The sequence below is a fragment of the Pan troglodytes genome, chromosome 4 (assembly GCF_028858775.2).
Source record: "Pan troglodytes isolate AG18354 chromosome 4, NHGRI_mPanTro3-v2.0_pri, whole genome shotgun sequence".
Taxonomy (NCBI): domain Eukaryota; kingdom Metazoa; phylum Chordata; class Mammalia; order Primates; family Hominidae; genus Pan; species Pan troglodytes.
In genome coordinates, this window is record NC_072402.2 from 149,055,530 (window position 1) to 149,076,018 (window position 20,489).

At 43.7% G+C, this 20,489-nt stretch overlaps 2 protein-coding genes across 3 annotated transcripts in view; one reads left to right on the top strand and one right to left on the bottom strand.

Annotated features, from left to right (window-relative positions):
- Positions 1 to 16,826, bottom strand: part of SLC36A2 (solute carrier family 36 member 2) — a 32,572-nt gene extending 15,746 nt beyond the window's left edge. The window contains exons 1-7 of one of the 2 annotated variants that reach the window (XM_518043.7): positions 16,538 to 16,826; positions 13,434 to 13,524; positions 12,767 to 12,855; positions 12,145 to 12,240; positions 8,375 to 8,459; positions 4,652 to 4,870; positions 2,548 to 2,646 (exon numbers count right to left, since the gene is read on the bottom strand). In XM_518043.7, coding sequence (XP_518043.2) covers positions 2,548 to 2,646; positions 4,652 to 4,870; positions 8,375 to 8,459; positions 12,145 to 12,240; positions 12,767 to 12,855; positions 13,434 to 13,524; positions 16,538 to 16,701 — 843 coding nt within the window. In that variant the 5' untranslated portion in view covers positions 16,702 to 16,826. The remainder of the gene's footprint in view (positions 1 to 2,547; positions 2,647 to 4,651; positions 4,871 to 8,374; positions 8,460 to 12,144; positions 12,241 to 12,766; positions 12,856 to 13,433; positions 13,525 to 16,537) is intronic. The other variant, XM_009449969.4, reaches the window with a different exon arrangement.
- The window catches only part of SLC36A1 (solute carrier family 36 member 1), a 309,080-nt gene continuing 302,459 nt past the window's right edge, over positions 13,869 to 20,489 (top strand). Inside the window, exon 1 of the mRNA XM_054684719.2 lies at positions 13,869 to 13,971. The gene's annotated coding sequence lies outside the window, so the exon portion shown is untranslated. The remainder of the gene's footprint in view (positions 13,972 to 20,489) is intronic.

The following is a 20,489-nucleotide window of genomic DNA, read 5'->3' on the forward strand; positions in this document are numbered from 1 at the left end:
TTGATTACAAGGACTATGCATGACTATTGAAAGCAAAGATGATAACATTGTTGGTGTTTCAGTGTGTTTAGATACATAAGGCAATACAACATAAAGGCGGAAGGGCCCTATGTAATTGTAAAATTTTGACAGTTTACTAGCAATGATAAAATATTATCTCATAGTAAATTGTGAAAACGTATATTATAGTACCTAGATAAACTACTAAAAGTACTATAGAAAAAGATGTAGTCAAAAAGTCAATAGGCCAATTAAAGTGGAATACTATAGAACTATAGTAATCAAAACTGTATGGTTCTGGCATAATGGTAGACTTATGATCTGATAGACCAATGGAATAGAATTGAGGGTACAGAAATAAACCTATACATCAATGGTCAGTTGATTTTTGACAAGAGTGTCAAAACTATACAATATGGAAAGAATAGCCTTTTCAACAAATTGTGCTGGGATAACTGGATAACCACATACGAAAACATGAGGTTTGACCCTTACCTCATACCACATACAAAAATTAACTGAAAATGGATAAAAGACCTACATGTAAGAGCTAAAACCATAAAACTCTTAGAAGAAAACTCTGAGGTAAATCTCTATGACCTATGATTTCTTTCTTTCTTTCTTTTTTTCTGTTTTTGTTTCGTTTTGTTTTGTTTTAAGACAGGGTCTTGCTCTGTCACCCAGGCTGGAGTGCTATGGTACAATCATAGCTCACTGCAGCCTTGAACTCCTGGGCTCAAGTGATTCTCCTGCTTGGTTTCCTGAGTAGCTGGGACTACAGGTGTGTGCCACTACACCCAGCTAATTTTTAAATTTTTTTTTGCAGAGACAGGGTCTCTCTGTATGTTGCCCAGGCTGGTCTCAAACTCCTGCCCTCAAGTGATCCTTCTGCATCAGCCTCTTAAAGTGCTGGATTAAAGGTGTGAGCCACCATATCTAGCCATGACCCTAGATTTTGCAATAGATTCTTAGACATAAGACAAAAAACACAACCAGAAAGATAGAGGATAAATTGGAATTTATCAAAATTCAAAACTTTTGTGCATCACAGTTCACTATCAAGAAAGTGAGAAGCCAGGTGTGATGGACTGTGGTCATGTAACTATAATCCCCACTACCTGGGAGGCTGAGGCAGGTGGATCACTTGAGCCCAGAGATTAAAACCCACCTTGGGCAGCATAGCAAGATCCCATCTCTCTTTTTTTTAATGGGACAGAGTCTTGCTCTGTCACCCAGGCTGGAGTGCAGTGGCGCCATCTTAGCTCACTGCAACTTCCGCTTCCTGGGTTCAAGTGATTCTCCTGCCTCAGCCTTCTGAGTAGCTGGGATTACAGGTACATGCTGCCACTCCCAGTTAATTTTTGCATTTTTAGTAGAGACGGGGTTTCACTATGTTAGCCAGACTGGTCTAGAACTCCTGACCTCAAGTGATCTGCCTGCTTCGGCCTCCCAAAGTGCTGAGGTTACAGACGTGAACCACCGCGCCTGGCTCCATCTCATTTTTAAGAGGAAAAAAATTAAAAGGAAAAAAGAAGAGGAGAAGACAAGAATAAGAAAAAATATTTGCAAACCATTTTTCTGATAAGGATTTAGTATCTGGAATATATAAAGAACTCTTAAAACTCAACAACAAAAAGACAACCTAATTAAAAATAAGCAAAGGACTTGACGTTTCTCCAAAGAAGATGTACAAATTGCCAACAAGCAAATGAAAAGATGTTCAATGTCAAAAACCTGTACACAAATGCTTACGGCAGTATCATTCATGATTGTCAAAAACTAGAAACAACCCAAATGTTCTTTGACAGGTGCGTTGATAAGCTGTGGTACTGCCCAGACAGTGGACGCTCTGCAATAGAAAGCAAGGTGTTATTGATGTGTGCAACAGCATGGACGAATTTAAAATGCATTAGGCTAAGTGAAAGAAGCCAGTCTCAATCTCATACATACTGTATGATCCCATATATGTGACATTTTGGAAAAGAGAAGACAGTACAGGCAGAGAACAGAAGGAGAATTGTTCTGCATCCTGACTTTGGTTCATTTATTCCTCTACATGCTTCTTGAAACTTACAGGAATGTACACCAAAAAAGTGAATGTTACCGTATGTACACTAAAAGTAACTTTTAAAAATATATAAACAACACTACCCTTCCACAAGTGTGGAAGTAGAGACTACAGACTGTAAATACAGAACTTTCCAGGTTAAAACTCCTTTATGTTTAATCAAATTCTTTAAATTGGACACCATGGTTCTTCTTGATTTTAAAAGATTAGGAAACTCATGTCGATAGGAGGATAGATGTTTAATAGGCATGTGGGGACAAAAATAAAACTGTCTCCTGACTGCCTCTCTGTTGTAATCAACTTTTCTCTTGCTGGTGACAACTGTCCCAAGTAAGGCCAGAGGTTGCTTTCTCCCATGGGCATTTTCTAGCAGGCCCAAAACAATGGCCAGCGGGACACAGAAACCCAGAGCTCACAGCTCCTTTCTAGAAGGTCATTCACAAGCACTAGGGATAAGGCCACCTCAATTCAAACCTTACCACACCAATGCTTTCAAAAGAAAAAATGGCTGTTCCGAAGAAGAGAGGGTAGGTCTTCCAGCTTGCTACCAGTGGCAACCGGCTGGGGTCTGGGATTTCCTAAAGAAGAAAGAAATGCTATGAGACAGTCACACTTAAAGCACATTTGAGCTCCTTTAAGAGAAGGGTACTCTGAAATGAGACCTGAATTTTTAAAAATTGAATATCAAGAAGTTTAGAAAACTTCAAAGGGATGTAGGCCACGATCAAAGTTGATTTCAACACTGCACAATGCCAAAGAGCCAGAGGACGGTATTGTCAAAGTACTGAAGGAATAGTATTTCATGGAGGGAGTTTGGTTTATGAAAAACCTCCAAAAGGGCCGGGTGCAGTGGCTTAACCTGTAATCCCAGCAGTTTGGGAGGCCAAGGCAGGCAGATCACGAGGTCAGGAGTTCAAGACCAGCCTGGCCAACATGGTGAAACCCTGTCTCTACTAAAAATACAAAAATTAGCCGGGCATGGTGGCGGGCGCCTGTAGTCCCAGCTACTCTGGAGGCTGAGGCAGGAGAATGGTGTGAACCCGAGATCGCACCACTGCACTCCAGCCTGGGCGAAAGAGCGAAACTCCATCTCAAAAACAAAACAAAACAATCCTCCAAAAGAAGACCTTACACACCACAGATTAGCACTGACCCAACGAGCCCACGAACACCTTTGCATGGACAGTGGTCATGGGTGTTGGAAATTCCTGTGACTGCAGTCACAGTAATAATCTAAGGAGCCCAAAGTATGAGTTAAATATGAAAGATCCATTTTCTTCTTTAATGAGCTGTAAATTGAAGGGGAGAAGACTGTGTAGAATAAATATTCTATATACCTTGTGACCCAGAATGTGAAAATGATGACAGAGCCATTTTTCTAACTGGGCAACCTTTGGAATTGTCCAAAAATGTATTAAAGGTAGCTATTTCTTTAGGAAATTCAATTTTATAGAATTCATCAGTGTCTTCTAAGGTATGTGAGGCTGATCTGCAGTTATTCTAAAATGTTTGACTATTATTTTTACTAAATTTCACGGACAATGTAACTTTTTTTCTCTTGTGGCTTCTTAAAGGGAAGAACATCTGGAATTTATTAAATATGCCAAGGGGCTTCTGAGACTTAACTTTCTATGTAGTGTTGTCTATTATAAAAGAAGAATTAGGCTGGGCGTGGTGGCTCATGCCTGTAATCTCAGCACTTTGGGGGGGCCAAGGCGGGGGGATCACTTGAGGTCAGGAGTTCGAGACCAGCCTGGCCAACATTGTGAAACTCCGTCTCTACTAAAAATACAAAAATTAGCCGGGTGTGGTGGCTGGTGCCTGTAGTCCCAGCTACTCGGGAGGCTGAGGCAGGAGAATCGCTTGAACCCGGGAGGCAGAGGCTGCAGTGAGCTGAGATTGTACCACTGCACTCCAGCCTGGGTGAAAGATCGAGACTCTGTCTCAAATAAATTAATAAGTAAGTAAATAAATAAATAAAAGAAAAATTAGGATAGCAAATTAGGAAACTGACAGAAAATCAATGTCCATAATTCAACATCAAAGACATTATAACTAACATTATAATAGATTTGCTTATAGTTTTTTTTTAAATTAGTAACAAGACACTTATTGAAAGCTTATGGTTTTTGAGACTCTCTATGTATACCTCTGTGACTAAATATTAGATTTTTTTTTCTTGCCTTCCTATTGGGTACCTGAAATTGTACCCTATGGGTAACGCAATAACTTTTAGCTGTAGTACAAGAATCTGTTTTCGCCTGCCTTTTGCTGCCAGCCAACCATTATAGGAATGGTCTACAGTTCACCAACCAAGATGTTTTCCTTGCAAGCACATTTTTTTTAAAAAGCCAGAATTTAACATAAAAATAGATATTTGGAGAAAGAACATGAACAAGGAGACAATCAGAAGAATGGGACTGCACGGAGACATCCTTGTAGAAGAAATGCTACAGTGAGATGCATGTCTCTCATAACACTCTTACCCACCTTCAGGGTTGGCTCCAGGTATCTAAAGCTCAGTCTATCCTTGATACAAAAACCCTGCCCAGTGGAGTGGGCAGGTGCATGGTGTGCACTCACCTGGGTAATGTACTGTATGATGATGACCAAGCTGACCAGCATGCTGATGTTGGCCAGCATGGAGAAGATGGTCAAGATCCTGAGGTTCCGGATGAGGACCAGCAGCACCAGGAAGGGCAGGAAGGAGAGCATGTAGAGTCGGGAGTCCATGGTGGGGGTCAGAATCACCGTCTCATTGGGATAGCAGTTGTTGGTTGTGCTATTAACAGCTTCCACTACCTGAGGAAGGAATGGGAGAGGCAAAAGGGGGAGATGATGACTCTTCTAACCTCATGGTTGACTCAGTGCCTTGCCCCTAATCAAATTCCCTCACAATGAATGGGAGTGTCCCACAGTGCCAAATCTCACGGTGAGTTAGGGTGAATGTAGAACTTATTCTAAACTCTCTACACCATACTACCTCAGAAGAGGCTGTACAGGCTGGTCGCAGTGGCTCACGCCTGTAATCCCAGCACTTTGGGAGGCCGAGGCAGGTGGATCATTTGAGGTCAGAAGTTCGAGACCAGCCTGGCCAACATCGTGAAACCCCATCTCTACTAAAATACAAAAATTAGCCAGGTGTGGTGGTGCATGTCTGTAATTCCAGCTACTCAGGAGGCTGAGGCACAAGAATCGCTTGAGCCAAGATCATGCCACCACACTCCAGCCTGGGCAACAGAGTAAGGCCCTGTATCCACAAAAAAAAAAAAAAAAAAAAAAAAAAGTTGTAAAAATAGTTAAAAAATAAGTGTAACACAAAATAAATAACTGGATTCGCAGTGGCTATTTGTTAGCTTTTAGCAACTAGTATCCATTTCTCCTGATACCAATTTGATTTTGGTGAGTTCTCTCTTGTCATTGAATGCAGCCTTGGAGGACTAAATCACAGTCATGTGGCAGAGGTAGGGGATTAGCCTTTGACTCAAGCTGGGGCATTCAGACCCTCTTCCAGGAATCTGAATGTAAACCTAAAGCATAGGGACCTAAGGACGGACTAGAAGAGGGTAAAGATTAATTCCGATAGTGGAGGCTGCTCACTAGTTCTTCCATCTACATCCTCCTTGCTACCCTGGCTCCTGTTCTTCCCTCAGATCTGCTTTTTAATTTAGTGGAAGGTAATATCCTTCCATGGAACTTATTTTCTGCTTAAATTCCCTCAATCTTTTTTTTTTTTTTTGCGTATAATAAAAGTCCATCACTTACTGTTTCGTAATTAACATATACGCTTACTGATTCCTAATTGACACAATACTGGCATTTTAAGTAAGAAAACTCTTTCTTGTGTGGATTGGACCATTCACTGCAGAACATTTAGTAGCCCTGGACCCCACCCAATGAAAGCCATGAGCATGCCCAATCATTGTGATAAACAAGAAACCGTCCCCCACCCCCCCACACATTATAAACACCCCCTTGTAAAGTCAGGGGTAGGTGGATGCTACCACCCTCCATTTAAAGTCAGCATGACCTAACTGATACAGTCTTACTGGACAAGCGATACAAATCACTGCAGAACAATTAGGAACTAGAGTTTAGCAGGAGGAAAACGCAAATGCATTGATAATCTCAGTATCAAGATGCTAACATCTTGGAAGATACTCATCTATATATTTTCTATACAATATCACAAATTACATATATTATACACATTCTTTTTATTTTACAAGACTTCAATCATAGCATTCACTCTTTTGAAATGTCCCTTGCACTTAACAATACACTGTGGATACATAAATGAATGATTTAAGTATTGATTTTTTTCTAATTCCTCACTACAATTGGAAAAATAGCTGGAACATTAGTTATGTACTCAAGGCCCTCCATAAATGGGCCCTATCAAACCTTCAAGGTTTCTTCCTCTCCCATGACCTACTCTTCCTCCTTGAACCAATTGTATTGCTTCTCCTGGGCAATCCCATATGTTCCTGCCTCCCGGTTTTCACTGATTCCTTCTCCCACCTTGGCTGCCACCACTTTTTTTCTCTAACCTGTCAATACCCAGCTCAGATGCACCACCCCCCGGAGGAGGCTTTCCCTGCTCCAGTGATCTCTGCAATGTAGTTTGCACCCTGGCCTCACGTTGTTGTTGTTAGTGGCATCCTGGCCTGGCACCAAAATATCATATTGATATTTAACTTATTAGGTTTTAGAACACACTCTACTTGGCTGTAAACTCCTTGATACAGTGTTTGCCTTGATAATAAATGCAGATGATAAATAAATGCAGGTAATAATAAATGCAGATGATAAGTATAGGTCTGTACATGTCAGATTGCTTTCTAAAGAGCAATCTGGCAATGTTTTAAGAGCCTTCAAAACAATCAAACTCTTTGACTCAGTAATTTTACCTTAAGAAACATTAAGGAAATGAAGAAGTGCACAAAGACTTTTGTGCCAACAGATGATAGTAGAGAAACAAAGGGAAATAAGGGAAATGTCCAGCAATAGAAGATTGATTAGGTTATGATCAATCTGTGTGATGGAATATTATGAAACTATTAAAAATTACATGACTAAATATAAGGATATTGCAAAATACTGACCAGTTAAGGTTACATTAAATTATAACCATGAATAGTTGGATTAAGAATTATTTTATTTTATTTTGTTTTCTTTGCAGAAATACAGCATAGGTTTAAGAACTTGAGCACTGGTGTCAGAAGGCCTGGGTTTTTAACTCTGGCTCTGTGACCTTACATACATTACAGAGTTTATAATCTCAGTTTTCTCATCTGCAAAATGGGAATAACCACAGTACCTGCTCTAATAAGGTCATGGAGATAATTCAATGATGGAAAGCATGTAAAATGCTCAGCACTGTACCTGACATAATAGAAGCTAACTCTGAAAGCTTACTACATTTTTCTTCTAGCTAGTTTACATTTTTGAATTTCTGGTATTACTGCTATAAGCAGAAAAAGAGCCCTAAAGAATAGTTTTCTTTTTAAACTTACTGATTAAGGATGGCCTCTGCTATTACCCATATTATTTTGCTGTAAGATAATTTCTAGGTTAGATCAGAAAGAATTCCTAGGGACAATAACTATTAAGCCATAGATTAAGTAGATGGCCCAAGGCTGGATGTGGTGGCTCATGCCTATAATCCCAGCACTTTGGGAGATGGTGGGAGGCTCACTTGAGCCCTGGAGTTTGAGGCCAGCCTGGGCAACATTGCAAGGCCTCGGCTCTACAAATAATAAAAAAAAATTAGCCAGACATGGTAGCACACACTTGTGGTCCCATCTACTTGGGAGGCTGAGGTGGGAGAATCACTTGAGCCTGGGAGTTTGAGGCTGCAGTGAGCTGTGATCTTACCACTGCGCTCCAGCCTGGGTGACAGAGCAATATCCTGTCTCAAAAAAAAAAAAAAAAAAAAAAAAAGAAAGAAAGATGACCTAAAGAAGATTAGGAATCATCAAAAGAAGACCCATATCAATTTTAGAAGCGTTAAGTATAATTAAGCTTCAAGGCAGGAGGATTAACAAAATCCAAGGGTCTTTCCAGTTCAGTAGAGATCAACTTTGAGAACAGGTCTAAGATACTGGACAAAGGGTATTGTGGCAAAAGTAACCACACAGAGATCTGCAGATATGTGAACTAGGAGAGGCAAGTTTGACAACATCTAGTTTAACTTCCTTTGTTATATTGATGAGGACCCAGAGAGAAGAAGCAGTTTGTGAAACAACTAGCAGTGGCGTGTCCTTGTCCATCTTTTCCCCTCCCGTTTTCTCTAGAAGCCTCTACCTGTTTTAAATTATCAGCCAAAAACACAATGTACACACAGCAGAAGCCAAGTTGGGTGACAATAAGGAAGAAGCTCACGATATGCCTAGAAGGGAGAAGAGAGGGAAAAAGAAAACTTGTTATAAAATAAGTCAACTTGTCAGTTCCATTTCTTGCCATTCTGCCCTCTGTTCCCAGGGATTGGTTGCCCTGTACCAGCACACTTGGTCCTTCCACCACAATCAACAATGGGGCAAAGAAGTAAGGTAACAATAGTTCTTTTTTTTTTTTTTTCAGACGGAGTTTTGCTCTTGTTGCCCAGGCTGGAGTGCAATGGTGGGATCTCGGCTCACCACAACCTCCGCCTCCCAGGTTCAAATGATTGGCCTCAGCCTCCCTAGTAGCTGGGATTACAGGCATGTGCCACCACTCCTGGCTAATTTTGTATTTGTGGTAGAGACAAGGTTTCTCCATGTTGTTCAGGCTGGTCTCGATCTCCCGACCTCAGGTGATCTGCCCACCTTGGCCTCCCAAAGTGCTGGGATTACAGGCATGAGCCACCATGCCTGGCCAACAATAGTTCTTTTTAAAAGATGATTTTTAACCACCCTCACACTCTCAGCTCAGCAAGTGGTAAAATTCTTCCTGGTCATGAGCCTCTCCTGATATTGGGCTTGGTGGCATTCCTCATCATTGATACCAATTAATGTGGGACAGCAGGCACAATGTTTTTATTAGCTACCATTCACATTTGAATTTTTTTCTGCCATGTGCCAGAACTATGTTGGGCACTGAGAATACACAGACAAATAACATACAGTCCCTTCCTCTTGTGGTTTACAGACTAATGGGTTAGGTGGACAAAAATTCTTACGATATAGCATTAAGGGCCATGGTGAAAAGGGCATTTTATCCAAATTATGGGCAGACAGAAAGCCTTGTTAGAAAACCCAATACCTAAGAGACAGCCCCTTGGGAAAGGGAAGAAAGAGAGTTGCGGGGAGGAAGAGAGAGGGACAAAGAGAGAGAGAGAAAGAAGAAAAAGGAGGAGAGGAAGAAGAGGAGAAGGAGGAGGAAGAGGAGGAGGAAGGAGGAGGAGGAGAGGAGGAAGAGGTGGAGGAGGAGGAAGGGGAGGAGGAGGAGGGGGAAGAAGAGGAGGAGGAGGTGGAAGAACTAAGAGAAGAGGAAGAGGAGGAGGAAGAAGAAGACAAGAAGGAGGAGGAGGAGGACAGTTTTAGGAGAAGGGGAAGAAATGACACATTCAGAATCTGAATCTTTGAGCTTGAGGTTCCTATAGGAGACGTTCGGGACACAACTGGATGTTAGGGTCTGGAACTGTTGAGTTGTAGTAGTGGATAAAGCCTTGCAAAGGCAGAGCAGTGTTAGAAAGTGTGCAGAATGAGGAGAGTAGAAGACAGTGTTCAACCCTGGAGAACATCAACATTTAATAGAAACAAAAAAGCTTACAACAAATGCAAAGGAGTGGCTAGAAAGGTAGGAGGGAAACTAGGGGGAAAGAGGTTTAACAGTAGCCAAGTGAGGAGAGAATGTTGAAAGAAGAGAATGGTCAATTATACACATTACTGCTGAAAGGTTCTCTAGGGCAAGGAAGATGCAACAAGAAGGTCTTTTAGGACATTGCTTGAAAGAACTTAAGTAGAATTATAAGGACAGAAAAGCCAGGTGGCCTGTGAAAGAGGTGTGGATGGGATGTAAGGCAATAAAATCAGAGGGTGGTCCAGTGTTGATGGCACCCATTTGCTCGTTGCTGTAGACCCATTGTCTAAAGCACTTGATGACACATTGTAGGTATTCAGTAGACATTTGTTGAATAATATATATTGAATGTAGATAGGATGTTGGCTACAATGGTAAGGTCCAGGAAGTTTTATTTACTTGCTTTATTATTATTATTATTATTATATCTTAAGTTCTGGGGTACATATGCAGAACGTGCACTTTTGTTACATAGGTATACATGTGCCATGGTGGTTTGCTGGAGATACAGGAACACATTAAATGCTGAGAGGAAGAACCCATACTAAAGGAATTCCAGTTATAGGAGAGGCAGTAATTAATGAAAGAAGATCCCTAAATGGAGCAGGGAAATCTTCTTTATATGCCTAACAACGAGTAGAAGGATTTGACGGTCTGTGACAGGCAAGTCTCCTCCTGGGTCACACAATTGGGAAAATTCTGGTCATTATCCAGTAGTCTTCCTTGTCTGTTCACAGACTGAATTTGTGGATTACTCTTGTGAGTATGGGCTTTGAGCAAAGGGTGGTTCCAGGCCCATGATACCATACAGACTACCTGCCATGGGCAGGGGCACACCGTGAGTACTGCAGCAGTTTAGGGAAGCACAGTTCAAAAGAGACTTTGACAGTCTAGATGGTGCTCAACAAGAGGAGACAGACAGGTGGGGACAGGTCTGAAACAAGGAGAAAGGAGTAGATTTAGTCCCAAGTACCAGAGGACAAAGGGTGTTAACCTGTTCTCTGTCACCCCTGAGAGCTAAAAGTTGGGATTTTTCAGGGAGGAAGACTTGATTCAGCTCAACAAAGGGTTCTTAAAGTCTTGGTCTTTTCCTCTCTTTTCTTCTCACCATATAACCTCTCCCTAAGAGACCTCTCTGTCCCTGGCTTCATGACTGATGACTTCAGTTCTGGATTGGTGCATGAAGATAGGCTTAAACCCATATATCCCCACTAGACATCTCCACTTAAATGTTTCTCAGGCACCCCAAACTCAACTTGTCCAAAATAGAAGTCATCATAAATCTGAGTCAGTCTTGACTCTTCCTTGTCTCCCAATCCCAGGATCCAGTTCATGATCAAGTCAACTTTTCTTCATCCCACTGCCACCAGCTTGGTCCCAGCTACCATTGTGACCTGGCTGGATACTGTCAATAGCCCCCTCATGGATCTGACTACATCTGCTCTTGCTCCCTTACAATCTATTCTCCTTAGAGAAGCCAGACAGATCTTTAAACAATACAAATATGATGACTTTCCTGATTAAAACCCTCCAATGGCTTCCTGGTTGGTTTTAAGAAAAGAACAAATAGAGTCTTTGTTTCAGAGGGTCTAAAATGTACCACTTGATTGGGTGCCTGGCTCCTTCTTCAATTCCACCTCCCTGACTCTCTGCCCTCAAGCTACCTGGTCTTGTTGTACCTTGAATCTGTCACCTATACCTTCTTGCTTCAGGGACCTTCACACCCTCTCTTCCTTCCAGCCCCACCCTCCAGGCCCCTGTCCACCTTCTTTGAGGTGATTCCTCATTCTTCAGGACTCCTTCCTGCAGAACTCATCTCACCTGTTCCATCCTAGAAAGCCCTCCTCTCCCCCAAGCCAACACACATCTCCTAACCTGCCTGGTGACAACCAGCCCTTCTTTCCTTCATCGTACATATCCAAGCGGCTATTAAATAACTCTATTCTAGGCTGTTTAATGTCTGCCTTTCTCACTGGACTATGGGTTCTGTGAGGGCAAAGTCTTGTTCTTCTCAGTCCCCATGACATGTCCAGGGCCATAGGAGTAACTGGATAAATGTGGTTTAATAAAAGAGTAACATTAAAGCTGCATAGCAAAGGAATGAGTATCCTGTCACTAGAGATACACAAGAAGTGGGGGTTGATCAGGGATGTTGCCAATGAACCCCTTCCATGTACAACATCTAACATAGAAGTGCCAAACAAACCACCTTTCCAGGGAAGAAGTCATCCCTGATAGCAGCATTTTCTCCTCCTGTGTCCTACCCCACTGCAGGCAAAGCAAGAACAGGTTACCTTCCCCAGTGAGCGTGATTCTGGAGCCAGGCGTTGGGGTTGGCTTCTAGTCCATGCATCACCGTGTCCCCATAGTCCATAAAGGGCTTGTTAAGCCTGCAGGAGAGAGTGCATAAACAGTTTCCAAGAGATAGTTTAGCCTAAACTCACATGGTCAACAGTCAGGAGACACAGAACAAGGCAGGAAACAGCTAAAGAGCAGAAAGAACACAGGGGCAGAGACCTCGGGCTTTGACACTCAGCAGTAATTCCTCAGTGGCTTGTTTTCCTTACCTGTTAAATGAGGTGGAGACTACACAGCAAGAGTCTAATGCACGCCTTGCACGGGGACGGTAGTTTTCATATCCATGATCCCATTGGATTCTCATGACCATTCTCTGCATAGTTTATGCACAATTTCCAGAGGAGCCAACCAGATAAGCACAATAGCCTGACTGAGATCTCCTAAGGAGCCATGCAGAAGAGCCTCACCTGAGCTCCCTGCCCCTGAATGCTCTTCACTCTTTCTTGGCCTTATTGGAGAAAACTAAGAAGTAAATTTCTATTATGCATAGGGTGTTTCTGGGCTATCCCTGAGAACCATGCACCAAAGGAATTGACACAAGGAGGCTGTTTTCCTCACCTCTTACAGAAGCGCTGGGCACACTTGACCAGGATGTGCATACAGTGGCAGGCGATGAAGCCCATCACCAGCAGACTGAGTGGGCCCATCTGGAGGAAGGGGAGGCAAGGGGCGAGGGAGGAGAGAAGAGAATGCATTTATGAAGAATACTGCAAGGTGGGCTTGGTAGTGCTGATATCATGCAGAACTCAAAGAACTCTCTAGCAAACTGGGTTTAAAGCCCTTTTGTAGCAGCAACAGCTATTCTTTCAAATATGACCTCAAGTAATATTCCAATAAAGCACATAAAGCAATTACAATGGGGTATACTGATGGGAGTAGGGGGACACAGAATCCTGACCATGTGTGCCCTTTGTGGCCCCTGAAACATCCCCAAGGGGACCTGGTGTTCTATAGAGCATACTTGGAAAACTGGGCATAGTCCAATCCTTGCATTCTACAGGGGAGGAAACTAAGGCCCATAGAGCAGGCAAATGACTTACCAAAGGTACTAAAGTCTGTGGCAGAGCCGGAACTCAAACCCAGGCTAGATGTCTAGACCCTAACCCCGCACCAAGCTGCGTCCCAGAAAGACTGCTCACCACAGGTTGCTAAACCGCTAGAGCCTCTCCTCTTACTTCCCTTCTGCAAATGACCATAAAGCCCCCACATGTGGCGCCTCTCTTACCAGGATGCCCGCGTTCTTCACAGCGAGGGGTAGTCCCAGGATCCCTGTGCCCATGTTGCCTTTCACCAGGTGAATCAAGGTCTGGAACACTCTAAAGGAGAGGAAGGAGATGTGAAGTATGGGTGTGTGGAGGTGAGAAGATCCAGCAGTGATTCCCTTGCAGCATACCATAGCCATCTCTCAGTCCATGAGTCCTTGCCTGGCACATCTGGGTCTCCTGTAGGGTTACCAACCATCCCAGTTTGCCCAGAACTGTCCTGGTTTTAGCAGCTAACACTCAATATATGCTGCAACACTTACTATATGAGACACTGTGCTAGGTGCTTTAAATCAGTATTATCTCATTTAATCTTCTTGTCAAGGCTCTGACAAAGATACGATTATCATCTTGCAGGTGAAGAAACTGAGGCACAGAGATTTGTTAATGACTTATCCAGGATATATTGGGGAGCCAAGATTTAACACAGTGCTGCTTCAGAGTCCCTGTTCTTCACCCCTACTTCTGCTGAGCTGCCTCCCAGAGATAAACTCAGACAGCGTAAGTAAAGAAACAACCTCATTTCATAACTGAGGAAATGGAGGCTCAGAGAGGGGCAGAAACTAGCTCAATGTCATAAAACTAGTAGTAGAGACAGGCTTGAACGCAGAGAAAAGGGGAAAGGGCAGGCAGAAACAAAAAATCATTGTGACTTCTGAATAAACAGGTCAGATGACTGGGTCCCCAGATGAGGTCTGGCGGGGCATAACCATTCAGGGATTGGGCTCCAGAGGGATTTCTTTTCTCAGCCCAGGGCACCAAGGCTGGGGAGTGCACACCTCCCCTCCCCCAAACAAAAACTCAGACCCTTCCTTTAAGACAAATGTGAAGGTTTGCCCGGAGGACAAAGTCTAAACCATCAGGAGAAAAAATGTTCCAGGGAGGCACTCTATCTATTAGCGGAATTACAAAACAACCTATTTCTACACGTTTTTGTACCTGTACCAGGTTAAGTCAAGGCGAGCATGGGGTTTACACGTGCAACTTTAGAAACCGTGGAAATTCCCCATGAGAACCTTCTGGTTAGGAGACTTATTCTTTGTAAAACAACAGAGGTACTCGGAAAGGAGCCCGGTCTCTGGGATTTGACAAACCAGGGATTAAACCTCAAGGCCACGACTTAACTAGCTGTGTCATCTTGGGCAACGTGTTCAACTTTGTTGACCCTCTGTAAATGTCAGGAGTGATGCTATTTTTAAAAGATGCTATTTTAAAAGAATCTATGGGCAGAGGCTCAGGAAGCTTCATATTGAAGCTGTAAACCCTCTAGCTTCCTGAGCCTCTGTACATAGATTTCATCAAGGGTTAAAGAGAACAATCGAGGGAGAAAGGGGGTGGAGAGTCCCTGCATGCCTTTCTCCCTGTGGGTGTCCACATCGCTGACCGAGCACTACACCCTACTCGCCAGGCCGGCAATGGGCTTGTTTTGCAACTAGGAAAGGGTCAGCAGGTTACTTTGGAAATTTCTAACTAAAGTACTTAGGAAATCAGAATTTAACTTTGGGCCACTCAACCAACTTGAAAACATAGTGCGGTAAGTCATGCAAAGCACCAAACTGGGAGTTGGGAGACATGGGCTCCAACTCTAACTCCTTTCTTTTTGGTCACCTTGGACTGTCATCTTATTCACAGCAGCCAACACTTACAGACACTGTGTCTGGGGTATTTATGCTCAAATCTCCCAGGAGGAGAGAACTATCATTGACAGAGGAGAAACTGGACACAAAGAAGTTCCAGCATTTGCTCTAGCTGGTAAGCAGCTAAGTGGGAATTCGAGCCTGGGTGAGCCAACCCCATCGTTGCCACGCTTACTCAGCCCGTTATTTGGCTTCTCCCCAAGCCACGTGTCTCCCTTTAGCTCTCACTTGCTTTATTCCTTTGATCCTTAAGTTGCTGAAATTGCCATCAAACCTTGTATCAGTTCAGGACACAAGAGACAGGTGGTTCCCTCAAGGCCTCTGACTGAGAAATGCCTCTGCTTAGCAGTGGCTGGCCCCAACTTACAGACAGCACACTCTCAGGGTCACTAATACTTAGCAACTTCCAGGACTAGCCCTGGGGCGACAGCACGGGCAGCAGGGCCAGTCACTGTGTCCATCCCTAAATTGTCCTGCTGGATGGCTGTGGGGAGGGGTTTTGCCTGCCCCTTACAGTCCCTCCCTGCAGTGCATCCCCGAGAAACACATCCTCCGATTTTGTTTCCATGCACCCTCCTTTAGTTCACACTGCCACCTGTTTTGCATGTCAGAAAACCGGAACTTAGAAAAGGAGCAGAGAAACCACTTGAACTCAGGCCTTCTGATTCTCTGTCCAGTGCTCTTTCTACTATCTAGTGGTGCAAAAACTTTCTTCTTAAAGCAGCAGAACCTCTTCACTACCACACACCACACCTTTTGTTCCTAAGTAAACTAGCAAGTCTGGTTGGGTGGTGGGGTCAGATGTGGGGAAGGGAGCTGCAGCCCTGTAGCTTGGCTTCCCTCTTTTTTTATGTTTTGGAAGCCTTGTGAATAACCCCCACTCCCCACTCCCTGGAAAGTGGAAAAAACTAGAACTTTCCACAAAGTGTGTTTTTTAGAGTCATCTATGCTTCTCAGTTGAAGTAGAGGCCAGGCTTACTGCAGGAAGGAGGCAGGGAGGAGGAAATACTTAGTGGTCAGTGAGGCCACTGTGGTTTTAAGCTCAGGACTCACCTTCTCCTCCAAGTAGTTAGGGATTCTACCTCTATCCCCAATCTTAACATCGCTGGCCAGGAACAAAAATGTGGCTTTAGGGCCAGCACTGAATTCTAGCCCTTATCCTGCCAATGACTCAGTATGTGGTCCAGGGTAATTGAGCCTCAGTTTCCCCACCTGTGCCTGTTGGGGTCTGGATCACTATGTCCCTGAGGGCTTTTCTGACAGCCTTTACTTCTGCCTCAGCTTGACTCAGCTCATGACTGCACCTTTTGCAACCTTGGTTTCTCATCTGCACAATGGGTTGAGGGTCAGACACACCCACCTCAGGGTTTTTGCCAATGCAAGCTTCAGGCTAGAAAGCAGAAATAGGGATGGCAGAAAACAGCACTCACGTTATGCCCTTGGTCTTCTTCAAGCCTGCTGACTCTGAAGGACTTTCATCCAAGAATGTAGAGTCCTTGTTCTCCAACTTCTTGGCACTTTCAGGAGGCGACATAAGGTCCAATTTGATGGCAACGGCTCCCTGGGGACCCTCAGTACTTTTTGTCACAGACATGACTGCTTAAGAAACGAGGAGCTCAGGGTGACAAAGAGGTCTGCTCTGGAAGGAGGGAAGCAGGAAGGTGTCTAGTGTAGATGTACACCCCAGCACAGTGGTGTGTGCCCGGGCTGGCTCTGGCCAAGCTGGAACGAGGCCCCGCCCACCTCCCTGGAGGGCACCTCTTCCTGCCTGGAGAAGCCAGTGGACGAGGACTCCTGGGAAGAGGAGGAGAGGAAGGAGGGATTTGGAAAAGGCATCACCCATTCGTATTGGTATTACTTAATAATAATCATAATGATAACAACTATTATACTGATAATTTTAATAACAAATATCTATTAAGCCCTGTACTAAGGGATAAGCAATCCTCTAAGTGTTTTATCTACATTTTCTCATTTAACCCTATCAATTAAGTAAGGAGAAAACTGAGGTTTCTTGAAGTAAAGGAATCTGCCCGAGGTCAGATAGCTAGAAAGTGACAGAGTTGGAACCTAGCCCAATTTGTCAAGGTTTTCAACCAGTAACCTATTTCTGTCTCCAAGAAAATACCTACAAATCCCTCTCCTTTTATTCATCTCAGGGTAGAGGTTTCCATATCTCACTGGCTCCACAGTCTGCTGTAAGACATCCCTTGTTGCAGCACCCCATTCTTAAATTGGAACAAAAAAGGGACAGTCACTCAGTCATCTCTAATTAATTCTTAGCTTTTGTGAGGCTCCATGGAGTGAGTAAAGAGTGTTCTTCTGGAAACGGGGAAGAGGCTGAGATTGTATGACTCCCAGCCACAGTTTGCTGGGCAAGATACTGGCGCCAGGAGGTGGTGAGATTTGTCTAAGGTCACACATGAAATCCAGGATAGAACTCTGCAGCTAAAGACGGTCTTGGGCGTTTCTCTAGTATCCCACTCTCTGTCATTATCTCTGCTTCAGTGCAGATGAACAGGCCAAAATTTCCTCCTCCCTCAAAATTACAGCTTTTGACTCAAGCCATACCACTCTCTCCTCCATCATCTCATCCCCAAAACTAACATTTCTTAAGGGCTTATTACATGCCACGAGCTTTGCTTAGCTAATGTCACTGCTAACTGGTAGCATCCAAGACAGATTTGTCAGGCCCCTCCCTTACATGGGGCTCTTTCCAAGGTCCTGTATGCAATTTTGAATGGACAATTTTGTATTGCTTTTTTCTTAAAGAGGTCCTCCTTACCACTACTTTCCCCTTCTCCATGGGATAAGCTTCAAGCTCCACAAAGCCTGGCTACTTCTGTGGGTTAGCTTTGTTAGTTTGTTTTTACAGATGTGGAAATTGAGGCTCAGAGAGGAAAAGAATAACTTGCTGGAGGTCACAGCTGGAACTCGGTAAATCCGAACTCCCCGCTAGCCAGGTTTTTTTTTGGTTGTTGTTGTTTGTTTTTTGTTTTGTTTTGTTTTGTTTGTTTGTTTTTTCTGAAGCCTGCAGCTTTGACCACAGCACTGTCTCCTTTGTTTTAATGCTGGCCCCACCCTGCAAGCTTCTTGTCCTGAATCAACTGAAACACTTGCTGTGATTTGAGAAGTGTTATTCCCTTGTCTGGCACCATTACATGGCAGTATTGCTGGTCTGTGAAGTAGCAGGCTGCATCCTGTGACCTGCTCGTTTACAGCCTGAGATTCCACAATTTAAATTTGTAATCTCAGATTTGATGTCGCAGGTGGAGCTCTGTGTTCCTGCTCGAGCAAGGTCAGTAATAAGATTGTTGAGGAGCTTGCTATGTTTAGATATGAGCTAGTTCTTGCCTTCCTCTCCAGGTTGTGAGAAGAACTCTGAATTATCTTCAGGCCTTTTGGAAAGGGGTGGCTGGAATATCAGTGTTTGGCCAGAGCTCTTCCCAGGCATCGTCAGTGAAAAAAAAGCTTGTAGGGTGGGGCTCCACACCCCAACTCATTGCACCACATGTTAGCAGGCAGGAGGTCTTCTCCCAGGGTGGGGATGTCCAAAATAAGCCCTTCCAACACGAGTGGCCCAGGCATCCGAAGCCCTGGGTTCCGCTATGGCTCTAACTATGACGCTGTGGCAACCCTTGAAAAGATATTATTCCCCTTCAAACTCCAGTGTCCCCTTTGCAAGATGGATACTAGATTGTAGATGACTTCCAAAGGCATGAGAACCCCAAGGGCTTGGATGGGGTGTTTGGTAACGCTGAGATGCAGGCCAGCTTTTCTTGGGTGGGGCAGGCAACTGGTGAAAAGACAGCCTGCCCACTAGACATCTCCAAAAAGGGTGGAGCAAATGGGATGTAAATAATGATAATAATATCCTATGATCCTTTATAGTAAACACAGAGCCTTGTTCCTTTCATGGCTTATGGCACTTTTGAAACGTGGTGTGTATCAAAGCATCTGAAGAGATAATAAAGAACAGACTCAGACTTGTTGAAGTAGGATAGAATCTGTGCCATGATATTTTTGCCAAGGTCATCAGGTGATTCTGATACTAGCTGAAGTCTGAGTCCACTGTTCTATGGAGTGGGAATAATTGCTTCCTTTTTAATAGATTAGAGAACCAAGGCAGAGAGCTGGGAAATATTTGCCTGAGGTCGTATAATCTGGTAGAAATGATCACTAGTACTCCTTTGGGCTAAAAGTCAGAGACTTCAGAGACAAAATGAAACCCCTACCCGGATCAAAATTCATCACCCTATCCTCACCACCACCACCACCACCACCCCCCCCACCCCCACCCCCACCCCCCGGCCCCGGGTACCTCCTCATAGTCTGTGGCTGATGACTGTGACTCCTCCTACCCCCATCTAAATAATAATGATAATAGCGACTCACATGTATTGAGTCTATTCTATGTGCCAAGCTCTAGATGAGGTGTGTTACATGAGGTAGGCACTATGATTACGCCCATTTTACAGATGAGGAAACTGAGGCTCAGAGGGGTTACCTCCCTTGCCTAAGGTGACCCAGTTAGTACTAGAGGCAGAGCTTTGATTGGATTCCAGGCCTCTTGGCATGTGCCTCTGAAGCTGCAGTTGAATTATCTCTGTGTTCCTCTGCTATGACTAGGGCGTAGTAGGAACTCTGAAATAGTTGAAAACCCTTTCCTGCGCATACTTTATGCCATTCAAGACTGGGACTTCATGCATCAATCAAATTTCTAAATAAATGTTAGGGACTGATATAGATGGGCAAATTCTCATTTCTCTCCATTAAAAACCTTTAAAATATCACCATAAAAAAAAAAAGAATATTTCAACCCCTAAAGCTGGAAGAACATAATATCAGGATAAAGGATAATGGGTTTTTTTTGTGTTTTTTTTGAAACAGAGTCTCACTCCATTGCCCAGGCTGGAGTGCAATGGTGTGATATTGGCTCACTGCAACCTCCACCTCCCAAGCTCAAGTGATCCTCCCACCTCAGCCTCCCAAGTAGCCAGGACTACAGGTGCATGACACCATGCCTAATTTTTATATTTTTTGTAGTGATGGGGTTTTGCCATGTTGCCCAGGCTGGTCTTGAATTCCTGAGCCCGCCTTGGCCTCCCAAAGTGCTGGGATTAAAGGACAATGTTTTTAATGCTAACAATACTGCTCCCTTTCTGATGGCCACCACTCTGTGCTTTGGTGTTTCTCAACTGTAAAATACTAATGAGTGTGTCTTTAGGCAGGCGTGAGGATTACATGAGAAAATAAACAAGTACAGTGCCTGAGTCACAGTCAGTGCCCAGAGAGGAGAACCATTTTTATGATATCATTTTATTGTTGGAGGGAACTTGCAAGGTCATTTTGTTGACTCATACTGTTTCACTGATTGGGAAA